Here is a 14,331-nt window from a genome sequence, read left to right on the forward strand (position 1 = left end):
ATGTTTTGACATTGTCCAAATACCTAAGCTCAATTTGTTTACACAACAGCATAAGCTTCATACGCTAATGGTAATTTGTATATCACTTCCCAAGATGCTCATTAGACAAATATTTGGTGCCTATGTCGGACTTTCTTCGGTCGTTTTTTATATCGGTTTACCCGGTAATTTTCCAGGTAAGAAAGTATAAATAGAGGTTGAAGAGAATACAAATGTAGGCAGCCAATATTTAGTTCCTTTTATTTGGATTTGAAACCGATGGTGCCAATGTTATTCTGCCTTTCTATACAACCTATCTGAATGAGTATTACGCATCATATTTTTGAAATATTATTAATAATTGAACATTCTACTGGGGCTTCCTCTCACACACACACACACACACACACACACACACACACACACACACACACACACACACACATAGAGATATAGTTTGGTTGTAGTAAAATAGAAAAGAAGCAAATACCATGTGCACGTTACGTAAGTATATTTATTAGTGAATCCGGCAGGCATTTTGAGAATTGGCAATGTGAATTCCTCTATTAATTATCATGACGAATATCCGTTTTCAAATCGACTGTAACGATCGTATAAATAAAGCTATATATATATATATATATATATATATATATATATATATATATATATATATATATATATATATATATATATATTTATTTATAAAGTATTATTTATAAAGTAATATACATATATATGGTCCTGGATATGATTTTAAACTATATCCACTGGTGAGGCCCCAGCTTGTGGGCTTTGGGGAGTGTGGAGCCACCCTTTAATTATCATTGCTCCCAGGTCCACTCTGACCCGGAGTGGTAGTACCTGTTATAGTCCCAACTATGGGTTAAATAGAAACCGACGTGAAAACAAATATATTATATTAAAAAGTTTTCTTCAAAATATTTGGATTCGGCATTAAATAACCCGAAAACGGTTGATATGCCGTAAAACAAAAACAACCAACCAACATATATATATATATATTTATATATTCGATGCAGAATAATTAAGTCTGTTTGCAATAAAACAAAAATAATGGAAATACCACGTTTGATTACGTAAGTTTATTCATTTGTGAATCCGGCGGGGTTTTGGAAAATTGGGAATGTGAAATCTTCCACTGTAAACTCTTATTAAAAATTTGGATACATTAACGGATCTAATCATAAAATCTGGAAAGTCAATACTCCTCCAAATTAAAACCCAGATTAAAAATACACGTGCGAATTCATATTCAGACTATTTTACACAGGTGGATCCCATCCACCCCGCACAAAATGTTATATTTGTCTTAATGCTTGTAAGCAAATGGGCTTTAGATAAATTTCATAACCCATACACTGGAACTAATTATTGGTAAGTGTGTTTAAATTACAATTTTGGAAGCAAAGAATTTGACATTTATTAATATGTATCAAAGCAATCATCATTTGCTTACATATACACACATGAACACATACACACATGATCACATGCCCACATGAACATATAAACACATGCACACATGAACATATAAACGTATGCACACATGAACATATAAATACATGCACACATGCACATATAAACACATACACACATGATCACATGCACACATGCACATATAAACACATGCACGCATGAACACATACACATATGAACACATGCACACATGAACGCATACACACATGATCACATGCACACATGAACATATAAACACATGCACACATGAACACATGCGCACATGAACACATGCGCACATGAACACATGCACACATGAACACATACACACATAAATATATACACACATGCATACATGAACACATGCATACATGAACACATGCATACATGAACACATACACACATGAACACATGCACACATGCACACTTGCACGCATGAACATATGCACACATGATCACATACACGTGAACACATGGACACATTATCACATGCACACATGGTCACATGCGCACATGAACACATACACACATAAACACACGCACACATAATTACATGCGCACATGAACACATGAGCACATGCACTTATTAACACATAGACATGCACATATGAACACATGGACACATGAACACATGAAAACATACCCACATGATCACATGTACACATGAACACATGCGCATACACAGACCTTGAATGCCTACTGGAGAGAACTTAAATGCTTACTAGAAACCACCCTTGAGTGTTTAAAGCCTATATGTCCATGGGTTCGTCGGAGAACCTGGCATGAAGATAATTCGTCCTACAAGTAAACCCTATTCCTGGCTCAAATAAGGTCTCGTCGTAGGGATACTCGATAATAGCTTATACAAGTAATGGCACACCTTTGCGTAATGTTGCCTTTAGTAATATCACTAAGCTAAATACTCCACCATCAGACTGGATGGTTTTTCCCTAGTATCCGGTAATACCAAGAGACCGCAAAAAAAGATATAATATACACAACTAGAAGAATATGTTATAACTAGGGCTGTGACAACAGCATATTCTTTTCATAGTTTTGACTCTCGAGTGTGTACCAGTTGATATCTTATATGCTTTATATAGAGTAATGTGGTTCTTGGTTGATTAAGTGTTTCTAACTATGTCGGATATATACTCGAGAGTCAAAACAATGAAAATAATATTCTCTTGTCATAGCCCTATAATTATACAAACAATTATATATACAGCATATTTATATAGACGCTATATAACATGTACTGTTCCTTATGCATACTCACAGATACATACACACACACACACACACACACACACACATATATATATATATATATATATTCAAGCAAACATTATTAAAAACAACAGAGATACCTTGCTTAATGATTCTTTTTTTCATTTTTTCGATCTTTCGTAAGATTTTTTTAGAGTGGAAGAAAAAATAATTAAAAGCATCATACATAGATATACAGCACCTCTAGAGAACAATTCTAAGATTAGATTTATTATATACTATAAGAAGTATCGAACCCAGAACCTCATCGTTAAAAATAACTCCTCGCCGGCGACAAAAATGTTGGAGCAAACCAATATTGTGTACAAATTTCAATGCCCCTTAGGAGAGTGTAACTCCGAAAATAAAAACGCATATATTGGACATACAAAAACATTGTCCCGTCGATTAACGATGCATTTGAACAGTACTAGCTCAATATACCAGCATTTAACAAATCAACTTAGCTGTCCTCCCTCTAATCTTAGAAAGGCCCTCGTGGACAACACAAGGATTTTGCAACGAGAAAGTAATTGTAAAAAAATTAAAAATACTTGAAGCACTATATATAAAAACCCAGCACCCATCTATAAATAGCATTAATTTTGAAAGTAGCAATAATGTGCTGAAATGTTTAGCATAGCCAGTATACGACTGGTTTTACTAACATTGCCTTTTATCATCCTAATTTTTAATCGAGTTTTTTTATCACTCGTAAATGTATATTTTAATCGACTTTTCATTGACTCTTTTTATCATTCGTAACTATTTTTAATATTTTATCTCCACCTGATGATGATTCAAGAAAGAATCGAAAGCGCTCGTGTGAACCATGGAACATTTATAAATACCTTCCATCTTGAAGTTAAAAAAAATCTTACGAAAGATCGAAAAAATGAAAAAAAGAATCATTGAGCAAGGTATCCCTGTTGTTTTTTTAATTATGTTTGCCTGAATGAAGGAATGCTGCCTAAATACACTAATTTCATATATATATATATATATAATATATATATATATATATATATATATATATACGTCATATAGATGCTCACACAACAGACTCATTACTAGGGCTGTGACAACAGAATATTATTTTCATTCTTTTGACCTAACGGGTATGTACCTGACACAGTTAGACACACTTAATCAACCGAGAGCCACATCCGTTTATATAACAACATATAAGATATTAACTGATATATACTCAAGAGCCAGAGCAATGAAAAGAATATGCTGTTGTTGTCACAACCCTAGTTATAACATATGTAGTATTTAACTGGTTGATTGGGGGAAGGTAATAATGTCCTTTTGAGAGGCGAAGGTGAATTTAATGGAGCTCTTGAATATCCCTATCTAATACAGAGATCAAGTGTTAACACTAAGAAAGGTCACCTTGATTATCGAAAGGTCACCTTGATTATCGAAAATTTTGAGTCATGTGAAAAGAAAAAAAAATGTCATAATTACCGACTACACAGGAAAGTTTTAATTACCGACTACACACAATCCTTGAGTGTATTTGATCTATCTGTAAAGGACAAAATGGAATGAGGATACCTCACCCCACACAGCTAAACCTGGCTAAATATTAAACATATCATAGTATCCAAAGCCCAAATAATATCCGCTTCATACAACTATACAGTGAATCATATGAGGAAAGATGTACTTTCTCCCATTGCTCTTATGTAAATTAACAGCACTTAGCTGGATATTCTACCAGACCAGATAAATTCTTATCACGGAATACAGCAAAATTCCACAATAAAGATAAACTGTAACATAATTAAATGGCAAATCGAGAAGAGGAATATTTGTGTATTTTATTGCTGTATTAACTTTAGTTTGGTAGGTGGAGGAGAACCTTTTTGAACATTCAGATATCTATGTATAACGGCATAATCACAATGACATATCAGTTCTCAATAGATCATCGAAGTTAAGCAACATTAGCCTGGGCAGTATCAAAATGGGTAACCGTTTGGTAATTACAGGTGCTGTATGTGCTCTCTACTTATCTCGGCTTTGTTTTCAGTCAGCTTGCACCTCTTCTTGCCATCGGACTGAAACAGTGCCGATTCAGGAGAGGTGTGGTTGAGGATTGCGCAGTTCTTGTATTATAATTACACGCACAGGTACCCTTACAGGTGATATCCATTTTTATTCGAGCCTGAACTGAGCCTTTCATTACCATTCATACAGAGATTAAGTGTGAGTCGCAGAAAGCATCCGCTTAATTTTTGAGAACTAATTAAAGTAAAATGAAAAGAAGAATATTTTGCCGCCTTATTTTGTCATTGTTAAGTCAGTTGATGCGGTTCTCAGACATCATGAAAAAACCAGTGGCGAACGCTTGCATCCATGTTCAATTCTAACTAAAACTCCATGCTATACACTTTCGTATTATGCACAATGTATAATAAAAGAATCCAGTTAAAAAAGTAATAGTTTTGCTTTTGTACTTTTGTATTTTGTGTTTGAAAAAATATGCTCAAGCTATAATGGAAATAATATTGTCTTACCCTTCTGAGTTGTAATCGATCTGGAACTTCTCACTCGCATGAAAATAATGTCCGGGAGATTTGATGCTTTCAAAGACAATCTGATCATGAATCTGAACCTGAAAGATAAAAAAATAAAAGAATCTTACAGAATATTTAGATTACTACATCAGGTAATATTTTCAGAGGGCGGAAATAGGGAGCTGTCAAAAGTTCTGTAGTCATTAAAAATTAAAAGTTATTGGAGCGCCTTAACGGAAGAAGCAAAACGCAAGAGAAGGCTTACATGATAAGTTAGCCTTTTGAGAGCTGGGAATCCGTTTAGAAGACAAACGAGACAAACGTTTGATTAAAAAAAGCAACCAACAGTATACGAGGTGCCTGGAATAAGTTCCCTTCGAAGTAAACGTTTCCGGCTGTAATGCATTTATTTTACTGTTCCAACAAATTCTGGGAGGCCCCATAGAAGTCCTCTTGTGTGAACGTGTTAATGACCCTTATCACAGCCTCTTTCATCTTAATTGTCTCATGACGAAAGCCTCTAAAGTTTTTCTTGAACTTAGGAAATAACCGAAAGTCACAGAAAACAAGGCATGTACAATAGGGACAATAAAGAATAGTCTTGATGCCAATTTTGGTAAAATAGTCTGTGAAAAGTCTTTGGACAAACTTCGCGCAAATCTTCCACATCTTCAGTTCCTCGTGAATAACTGTGTTAATAGTTCCCACACTGACATCAAAATGTGCACTTATTGTCTCTATAGACGCATGATGGTCCTTATCCATGAAATTCTTTATTTGACCCTTCCACTTCGATGTTCTGACTTCTTTACTCGTCCAACACCTCTCATTATCCCTTACAGACTCTCTGCCTTCCTTGAATCTCTTATGCTTCTCAAAAACTGATACTCGATTCATGCAAGATGGTCTAAAAGCAGTCTGAAGCATTCAATACGTTTCTTTGGCATGTTTCCAAGTTTAAAACAGAATTTAATTGCATATCCTTTTTCTAAAGTGTTCTCACGTCCGGACTGCATTTTTTTAAAACTCATCAGCTATAACAATCAGGCTTTAGTAAGGTGCACACCAATTCCTGCAGTAGCTGTTCATTTGAAACTGAAATCATTAAAATTGCTCAGTTATCTCATAAAAAGTATAGCAATAACATACTGATTTTTTAAGAGTATACGATAATTTTAAATTCCTGTCCCAAAAAAAAAAAAAAAAAAGATTGGAAACTTATTGAAGGAACCTGGTTCCTTACCTCATTTTTTATGCATTAAGTCCCTTTCTGTTACTGATCCCAAAACACGAAAGCGCTCTGGAAACGCATTCTTTTTCAGCAAAAAAGAGTCTAAACAAGAAAAGTTTTTTTTTATAGTGTAAATTGATTGTGTTTAAATGCCGATATTTTCTTGATAACATGAACCATTAATATACAGCCACCTCCCAACGTTCGCCAAAAGAAACAAAACATGGAACAAAAGAACGTTTGCTCACCTTAATCTCAGTCTAGTTTTTTCTGCGGCTCTAAAAATCGTTGTTTTTGGAAACTTGGCTAAATCTATATAGAACTGAAACAAACAATAAATGTGTATATTTATATTTTACACCCAAACTTGAAATTGTCAAAACAACCACAGTTGCATTCTAAACGCGACCTCCACTCGCATACCTTTTCTAATGTGCATCTCATTACCATCTAAATTATAATTCATATTCATGATTATTCTTTTCCGATACCGTCTTGTTATTTAATTATACTTCTGCCCGAATAATGTATCTGTAATACTAAATAAAGAACTATCTGCTTTGAATGACAATCACTAATAAGGTAAACGGAAACGAGTAGCGGGTCCTTCATCAGAAGTGATAAAAATGTCTTATGGTGATAATAATGATGATGATTTCCGTACAAAATGGGTCAATGTGTTTATTATGGATAACTAAAAATGAACTGACTACAGACATATACGCTTATAATAAAAAAAAATAACCACCAGAACCAGAAAAAAGTCTCAAAAAAGTTCAGACAATCACTACCTCTACAAGCACAATAACCACTACCACTCCCGAATGGCCTTTTTTTTCTACTAATGATAGCATTTTATTATAGTGGGGCAGGTTATCTCAATATTCCATACGAATCTTTCACTTAGTGATACAAGCACCAAAATTGACACAAATGGCGTTTAGAACATACATTTAAAGAAAAGAACGTTAGCCATCAGAAAAATCAAGATGGCTGCCAGTTTTCAAGATGGCCGCAGAAGCAAACCTGACAAATTTTAGTTGTCGTGCTTGTATCACCAAGTGTAAGGTTGTTTCAGCAATCTGCTCTACTATTAAAAGAATCATAACAAATCACCAGAACGGATTTCTATTTCATGTCTATCTTATGAATTTAATTTCGAAAAAGTATACCAGAATTTGTACTTAAGGTTGAGACAATTTTGTTGGGTGGTTGAGAAACTGTGATAATAGCAATGCAATACTGATGTTTGTTATGCTGATGATATCACGCCCATTTCTGCTATCACAGATAGGTTTGAGTTTTCTACTTCTGAATTTGTAGGCTTTTTATTTTTATTTTTACAAAGGGGTTACCACTTATCAAACCTCAAAGGTCACTCGAAGAGAAAGGTCAATGATGATCAATAATCGTGTAAATCGGTAGGATTTAATTATTAAATAGGGCGACTCAATAAGTATTCGTTTAAATTGGGTTTGAAAACAACCATATTATATTCATCTGGGAAGCAAATTCGCGGTATTGTGTACCACAACCGGGAAGTTCTAGGAAAGTAACTTTGTTCATGAAATTTTCGTTATATGTACATATATAGAGTAAGGAAATTATTGACAATGGTTATAGCTAGATGAGTGTTCATGAGAATATTTTACAGGTTACAATGTTAGAGAAAAATGTGTGTGTTTGTGTGTGTTAAAGTAAACCTAGGTCAATGCGGACGGTAATATGCAAATACCGAACCGTGAGCGAAATAACGTCACGGTAAGGGAAAAGAAGACTATAAAAAGAAGCGAACACGTTCGAAAAAAATGATCACGTTAGGGACATGGATGGCGTTGGAAATCACGTTTAAGACGTGGATGATGTTCGAGATCACCTTAGAGACGTGGGTGACGTCACGGTCGTAATGAGAAGTCGAGCATGTTAGGAGAATTAGGAAATAAATGTCGTTGGGGAAAAGCGAGTTGGAAGTTCATTTCCTATTCTTTGTCTATTTTGCGACTGGGGCTACAACGTGTTGGTTTCCGGCCAACGTTACAGCTCAACTCTTTTAAAATGAAATGTTTACGAACTATCTTAGAAGTAACACTGTGCGACAACCAAGAATGATATCAACAGATTCATCAACAACGTTATTCCAAAAGAAAAAAAATTAAAATTAACGAGGTTTTGGATGTGTTTCCCAGCTATCAGACTTCCGCTATATAAAGAAACAATACGAGTTGCCTTCAATAAGTTTACAGACTTTTTCGTGTGGCCACTTTTATTGACAGTGCACACATGACACTCTAGCCCCCTTCAAAGTAATCTCCTCCAGCTGTAATGCCCTTGTATCATTCCAACGACTTCTGGAAGACTCCATGGAAGTCCTCTTGTATGGGCGTGTCAATGACCCTCGTCAACCTCTTTCATCTTCTTAATTGTCTCATGACAACAGCCTTTAAGGTCTTCCTTGAGCTTAGGGAATAACTGAAAGTCACAGTGAGTAAGGTATGTGCTATAGAGAGGATGAAGAATAGTCTTAATGTTCGTCTTGGTCAAAACGTCTGTGACAAAGATGGGGTTGGGACTAGTGTACTCGCGCAAATCTTCCGCATCTTCAGTTCTTTGCAAATAATTTGTGTATAGTTCCCACGCTGACATTAAAATTCGCACTCATTGTCTTTATAGACACACGGCATTCTTATCTATGGAATTTTTTATTTGTCCAATAAACTCTCGTGTTCTGATCTCCTTATTTCTCCCACACCTCTCATCATCTCTCACAGACTCCCTGCCTTCCTTGAATCTCTTATGCAACTCAAAAGCTGATGCACAATTCATGCAAGTTGATCCAAAAGCATTCTGAAGCATTCCATGCGTTTCTGTGGAATGTTTTTTACAAATTTAAAACAGAATTTAATTGCATATCGTTCTTCTAAAGTGTTCTCACGTCCAGATTGCTTTTTTTAATAGACATTCACTAGTTGTGACAATCAGACTTTAGTAGGCTGTATTTCAATTTCTGTTGTAGCTGTTTATTTAAACTAAAAAATTGGCCAGTAATCTCATAAGATGTATAACAACAACATTTTCAAGGGTATACAACAATTTTAAATGCCTATGCAAAAAATGTCTGGAAACTTATTGAAGGCACCTCAAATCAAGACGATTTCCTTCAAGAAAGATCGAGAGGATAATCACTAAAAGAATGGACCAACCAAATAAAGAGTTGAAACTAGCAAACAACTTCTGACAGCTGAATAACCGGTTAACTTTGTTTATAAGTATGCGGCGAAGCTCTCTGAGGTATGCAAATAAGTCAAATCGATTTAATAAAACACTCTATTGAGTTCTGTACTAGATGCAGGAGGACACAAATTTACTCATTAATTGCCGGGCAATGCTGAGTATCCATGCTAGCGATATATGTCTTCAAAATGATACAGAATCACCTGAGTCACGTTTTTTTTAAGTTAACACAAAAATACTCAGAAAACAACGAATTAGTATTTCGATATTTAGCGAAAAAAAAAAAAAAAAAAAAAAAAAAAAAAAATTACTAAACAACTATACGGTTTTCTATAAGAATAAAGCCGGGACAATGCCTGTTCGTCTATTGGTTAACTGCTCACAACTTAATTGACCGACTTGATTTTGACATCAAATAACTTGACTCTTTTCAAATGATCTTCTTTGTTTGTCCTTTGTGGTTGACACATAACGTCAAGTATTCTTCACTTTTGTGTTAATCCGACATTTGCGACGTGCTCGAGTGTCTGAACAAGCACGTGCCCTTCTTCAATTGTCCACTAGATTTGCTATGACCTCTTGACGTTACTGAAATGGCGTACATTACAAATCAAAACGACGAAGAAAACTAGCATGACAACTCGGCGTTGCCCTGGTGCAAAACATCAGGGAATTAAAAAAGAAACAAAGCGCTCAAATAGTTATGCGATAGCTATTTTATTATTGGAATCCTTTAGGATGCCTTATTTTAATATTTGTCTTTTTATTTGCGAACTGTTATCCTCATTTTCATAGTTGCTGTTTCGCTAACAGCGGTGGGTTAACTGCGACAGGATAGGAATGCCGAGTCTCTTAACCGTATCCTCATTAATTACTGGCTTTCATAGTTGTTGTCTCAGCACGTTTTGTGCCAACTAATCTTCTGGCAGGCTTTAGGTAGGATTGAAACATCTTTAGACAATGCTCCCCTGGAGCCATAGAGACTCAACGCTTACACAAACTTCGCTATGGACCTCGAAGGGTGATGAAGGTTGGATTTTTTGGTCTTAAAAAGCCAAGGTTTTCGTTCTTATCTGGTGTTCAATCGTGGGGTTCGTATCGAATTGTATATTAATGTATTATTGGAATTATTTGAGATAAATAATTTGTATAATTATTTATTTGGATTTCGTAGATTTTCATGTGCAACAACAATTATGAAGATGAAGATAACAGTCCGCAAATAAATAAATAAATCTCCGATTGTTAGGTTTACAGTTCGGTAAGTGGCCAAATATATACCGACATAGACTATGGAATCCCTCAAGATAAACAATGTCTTATTCGTATCTAGTTTATATACAGCACAATCACGTTGACACATCAGTTCTCGCTAGAACACCGAATTTAAGCAACGTTTAGCCTTGTTAATACCATATGGGAGACCATTTTGGAATACCAGGCGCTGTATGTAGGAGTACGTTGATCTGTCCCTGCAAAAACTGCAAAAAGCTAATGTCCTCATTTCTTTTGACCGGGATATACATGCGACCGGGGACCGCTTGCGAATTTGATATTCCCATCACACTTCCCCCTTCGGAGAAATCCGGCTCAATGCGCCTAGAGTGAATGCCGATTCGATTTTAATATATAAAGTTATGTAGTTAAGCCATTTGTTGCACTGAAAGAAGGAGTAAAATGTGAATTTGATGTTCACGATTGCATATGCTTCATTACCACCGCAGGAAGTTGTGACACAAGGACGGAAAGGTAGGAGACAGGAAAAGTTAGTGCATCAGAAAATGGTGCACGCTGGCCTGGATAAATAGCTCGAGCAACCCCGTCGGCATTCCCCGGTAATAATTAATAAAAAATCTAACTCTTTCTTAATTGGAGAAGGTAAAACCTAGTTTGGTACACCTCCTAGGATTGAAGACCACAGAGCAAATACAGCCTAACCGCACTCGGACTGATTATCAAGGATGTGTCCTTGACTGGTACGAAACAACCGAATCATTCTATTCAGAGTAAAAAATAGTTTTCTTACATATCTAGTTATTTTTATGAGATCGATATTCGAATGTTAACTAATTTGCATATTGCTTTACAAAACGAGCCCTCATTAATTAACGCTTCATTTTTTTTTCTTATTCGCTTATTGTTTTCATTTTATTATTGACAACGGTTCTATTTAAGAATATTTTATATATCGTGGATAAATGCTTAGCATTTGCGGTTAAAAGGTATTTCCGGTCCTTTTTTTTGTCAATTTACTTCCCAGTCGGATATATTATATTAATTTATTTGCGAAATCAGTTGAGGTAATGGGTTCACAACTCTGGCCAGCTAAGGATAAAATAACAACCCATGTTCAATGAATCGTATACATTAGTTGCTGCATTTTTGGTACTAAATAACCTCATTATTCTTTCTAAGCAAAGTGAAAATACTAGGATATTTATTAGACTGATAGTTGAAACTCTTATCGTGATCTATCCTGTTCTCCCACGTAATGGACTCTTCCTGACCATACGGATAACGTTTTAGGACTAATCAGCAGCAGTGAAGAAAAGAAGTGAGGAAGCAGCCTCTGTCAACCCATTACTTTTGTACTGTCTGTTAATAAAATTTAAATTACTTAACTTTTCTTCATGTTACTTCATCCGGACTTTGTGTTATGTTGTTAGTCTACCGGAAAACACCGGGAAGTAAAATTATCGATTATTGTGATGAGTATTATTATAACCAATTATTATGATTCGATTTGTTAGATAGAAAAATATTATCAGTGCGAAAAGTTATGTTACGTTGAAATATTTTCATTTAATAGTTTTTCGGGAATGTTAACTTGATGTTAACTTGATAGATGGAATTTAAGCTAACGATAACATAAACAAAGATACGTGACAAAAAACCGTCTACGTATAATAATGGCATAATGAAAAAGATAGAGTTAAGACATGTAGAATTTTAGTTACGAGATAGATAGATAGATAGATAGAGAGATAGATATATAGATAGATAGATAGATAGAGAGAGAGAGAGAGAGAGAGAGAGAGAGAGAGAGAGAGAGAGAGAGAAGCAGTTCGATATGCAGTACGTTAGTGGACGGACAGGGTTTTGTACTGTGACGTCCATGAAAGTAAAAACGGGTCGACTTAGCAAGATGTAATCGCATACAAAGTCTGCCAACTCTGAAAAAGAATTCAGCAGGAATATTATCTAACTTTACTTACTGTTGGATATTGACCAGCAACTCTGAAATGTTTGCTCACCGACTATTTTTTTATGATTATTCAAGCCAAGGTTTTTGTCGACTAAAATGTTTTAGAATAATAAAACTATTTAGAATACACATTTATTTACATTTAATAGTTGCAAAGAATGTTAACTTGGTGTTAACTTGATAAATGGAATTTTAGCTAACGATATTATAAAAAAAGATACGTGACAAAAACCCGGCAAATCTTTAAGCTACGTGTAATGATGACGTCTTGAAAAAAATAGATTTTGAGACACGACAGTCTAGTTACGAAGGATATCAGTTCGATACGCAACGCGTTAGCGGAACGGACGGGATTCAGAAGAGTGACTCCTGTGGAAGTCAGAAGGAGGCGACTTAGCAAGATGTAGTTGTATACAAAGCGTACTAACTCTTAAAATGACACTACAGGAATAAATGAAATATCCAAATATAATTCCGGCCTTTGCGTTTTTACTTCTCGGAAAAAAGCACTTTTGATTTCAGGACTCATGAAAGCAAGATTTGAGGTATGCTGACGTTCCCATCGACAAGGATGTTGGTCTCTTGTTAAAGCCCTGTCGATAAACTATTACTACATGTATACATATCAACACACAATAATCTCATATCACAACACAATTAAGACGATCATAAATGTTATATGTACTGTTATAAATATACACTAGACGGATCATATAGCAGAACATGTAACACTTATAAGTTAAACAGAAAATCGTTATATATACACTGACAATATTGTTACACATACACAACGTCTATATTACATTTGTAAGCCGCAACAGAAACATAATTCAGAGTTATTTAGATATGTCACATGGGAATCAGTACATTGTTACACTAATGCACTTATAGGCTGGTGCGTAACATAATGCTCTATGTCATATAGCGACGGGATTTATCGGGCACACGTAATACCCAACAACTGTGTGTTTTACGAGCAGTGGTATTAGCGTATGTAGTGGTGATGTCTCTCTCCTGCAGTAGTAGCAAAAATATTTTAGTCAATTGTTTTTAATTTTATTATTTTTTAATTTCCTTTCCTTTTCATCACGTGTTTCTGATTGATTTTAATTCAATATAAAATTTCCCCACCTTCCTTCATTTACCTTTCGCTCTCCCTCACAAAATGTATGCGTAGCACACACATGGAAGTGGTGGGGAGCAAAACAGACACGATAGTACAAACAAAATGAAATTTATAATGAATGCGAGGTTATGATTCGATTAAATTAAGCATTTAATTGTGGACGAAAAACTGAATAAAATCTTTTTGTCCATATAAGTTTATCTTTTGTGCGTTTTCCTATCTTCATGTTTGTTACCTAAGCTCACAAACACATACTTAATTGCCCACAAAAAAACTATACTCGAGT

The 14,331-nt window shown here is 35.1% G+C and overlaps 1 protein-coding gene across 3 annotated transcripts in view; it reads right to left on the minus strand.

Annotated features, from left to right (window-relative positions):
• Window positions 1-14,331, minus strand: part of LOC145278009 (inositol 1,4,5-trisphosphate-gated calcium channel ITPR3-like) — a 704,464-nt gene that overhangs the window by 373,471 nt on the left and 316,662 nt on the right. For all 3 annotated transcript variants that reach the window (XM_080130185.1, XM_080130184.1, XM_080130186.1), the window contains one exon: window positions 5,253-5,350. In XM_080130185.1, coding sequence (XP_079986311.1) covers window positions 5,253-5,350 — 98 coding nt within the window. The remainder of the gene's footprint in view (window positions 1-5,252; window positions 5,351-14,331) is intronic.

Source organism: Euprymna scolopes, chromosome 6 (genome assembly GCF_053919585.1).
Source record: "Euprymna scolopes isolate OS-2025 chromosome 6, ASM5391958v1, whole genome shotgun sequence".
Classification (NCBI taxonomy): Eukaryota; Metazoa; Mollusca; class Cephalopoda; order Sepiida; family Sepiolidae; genus Euprymna; species Euprymna scolopes.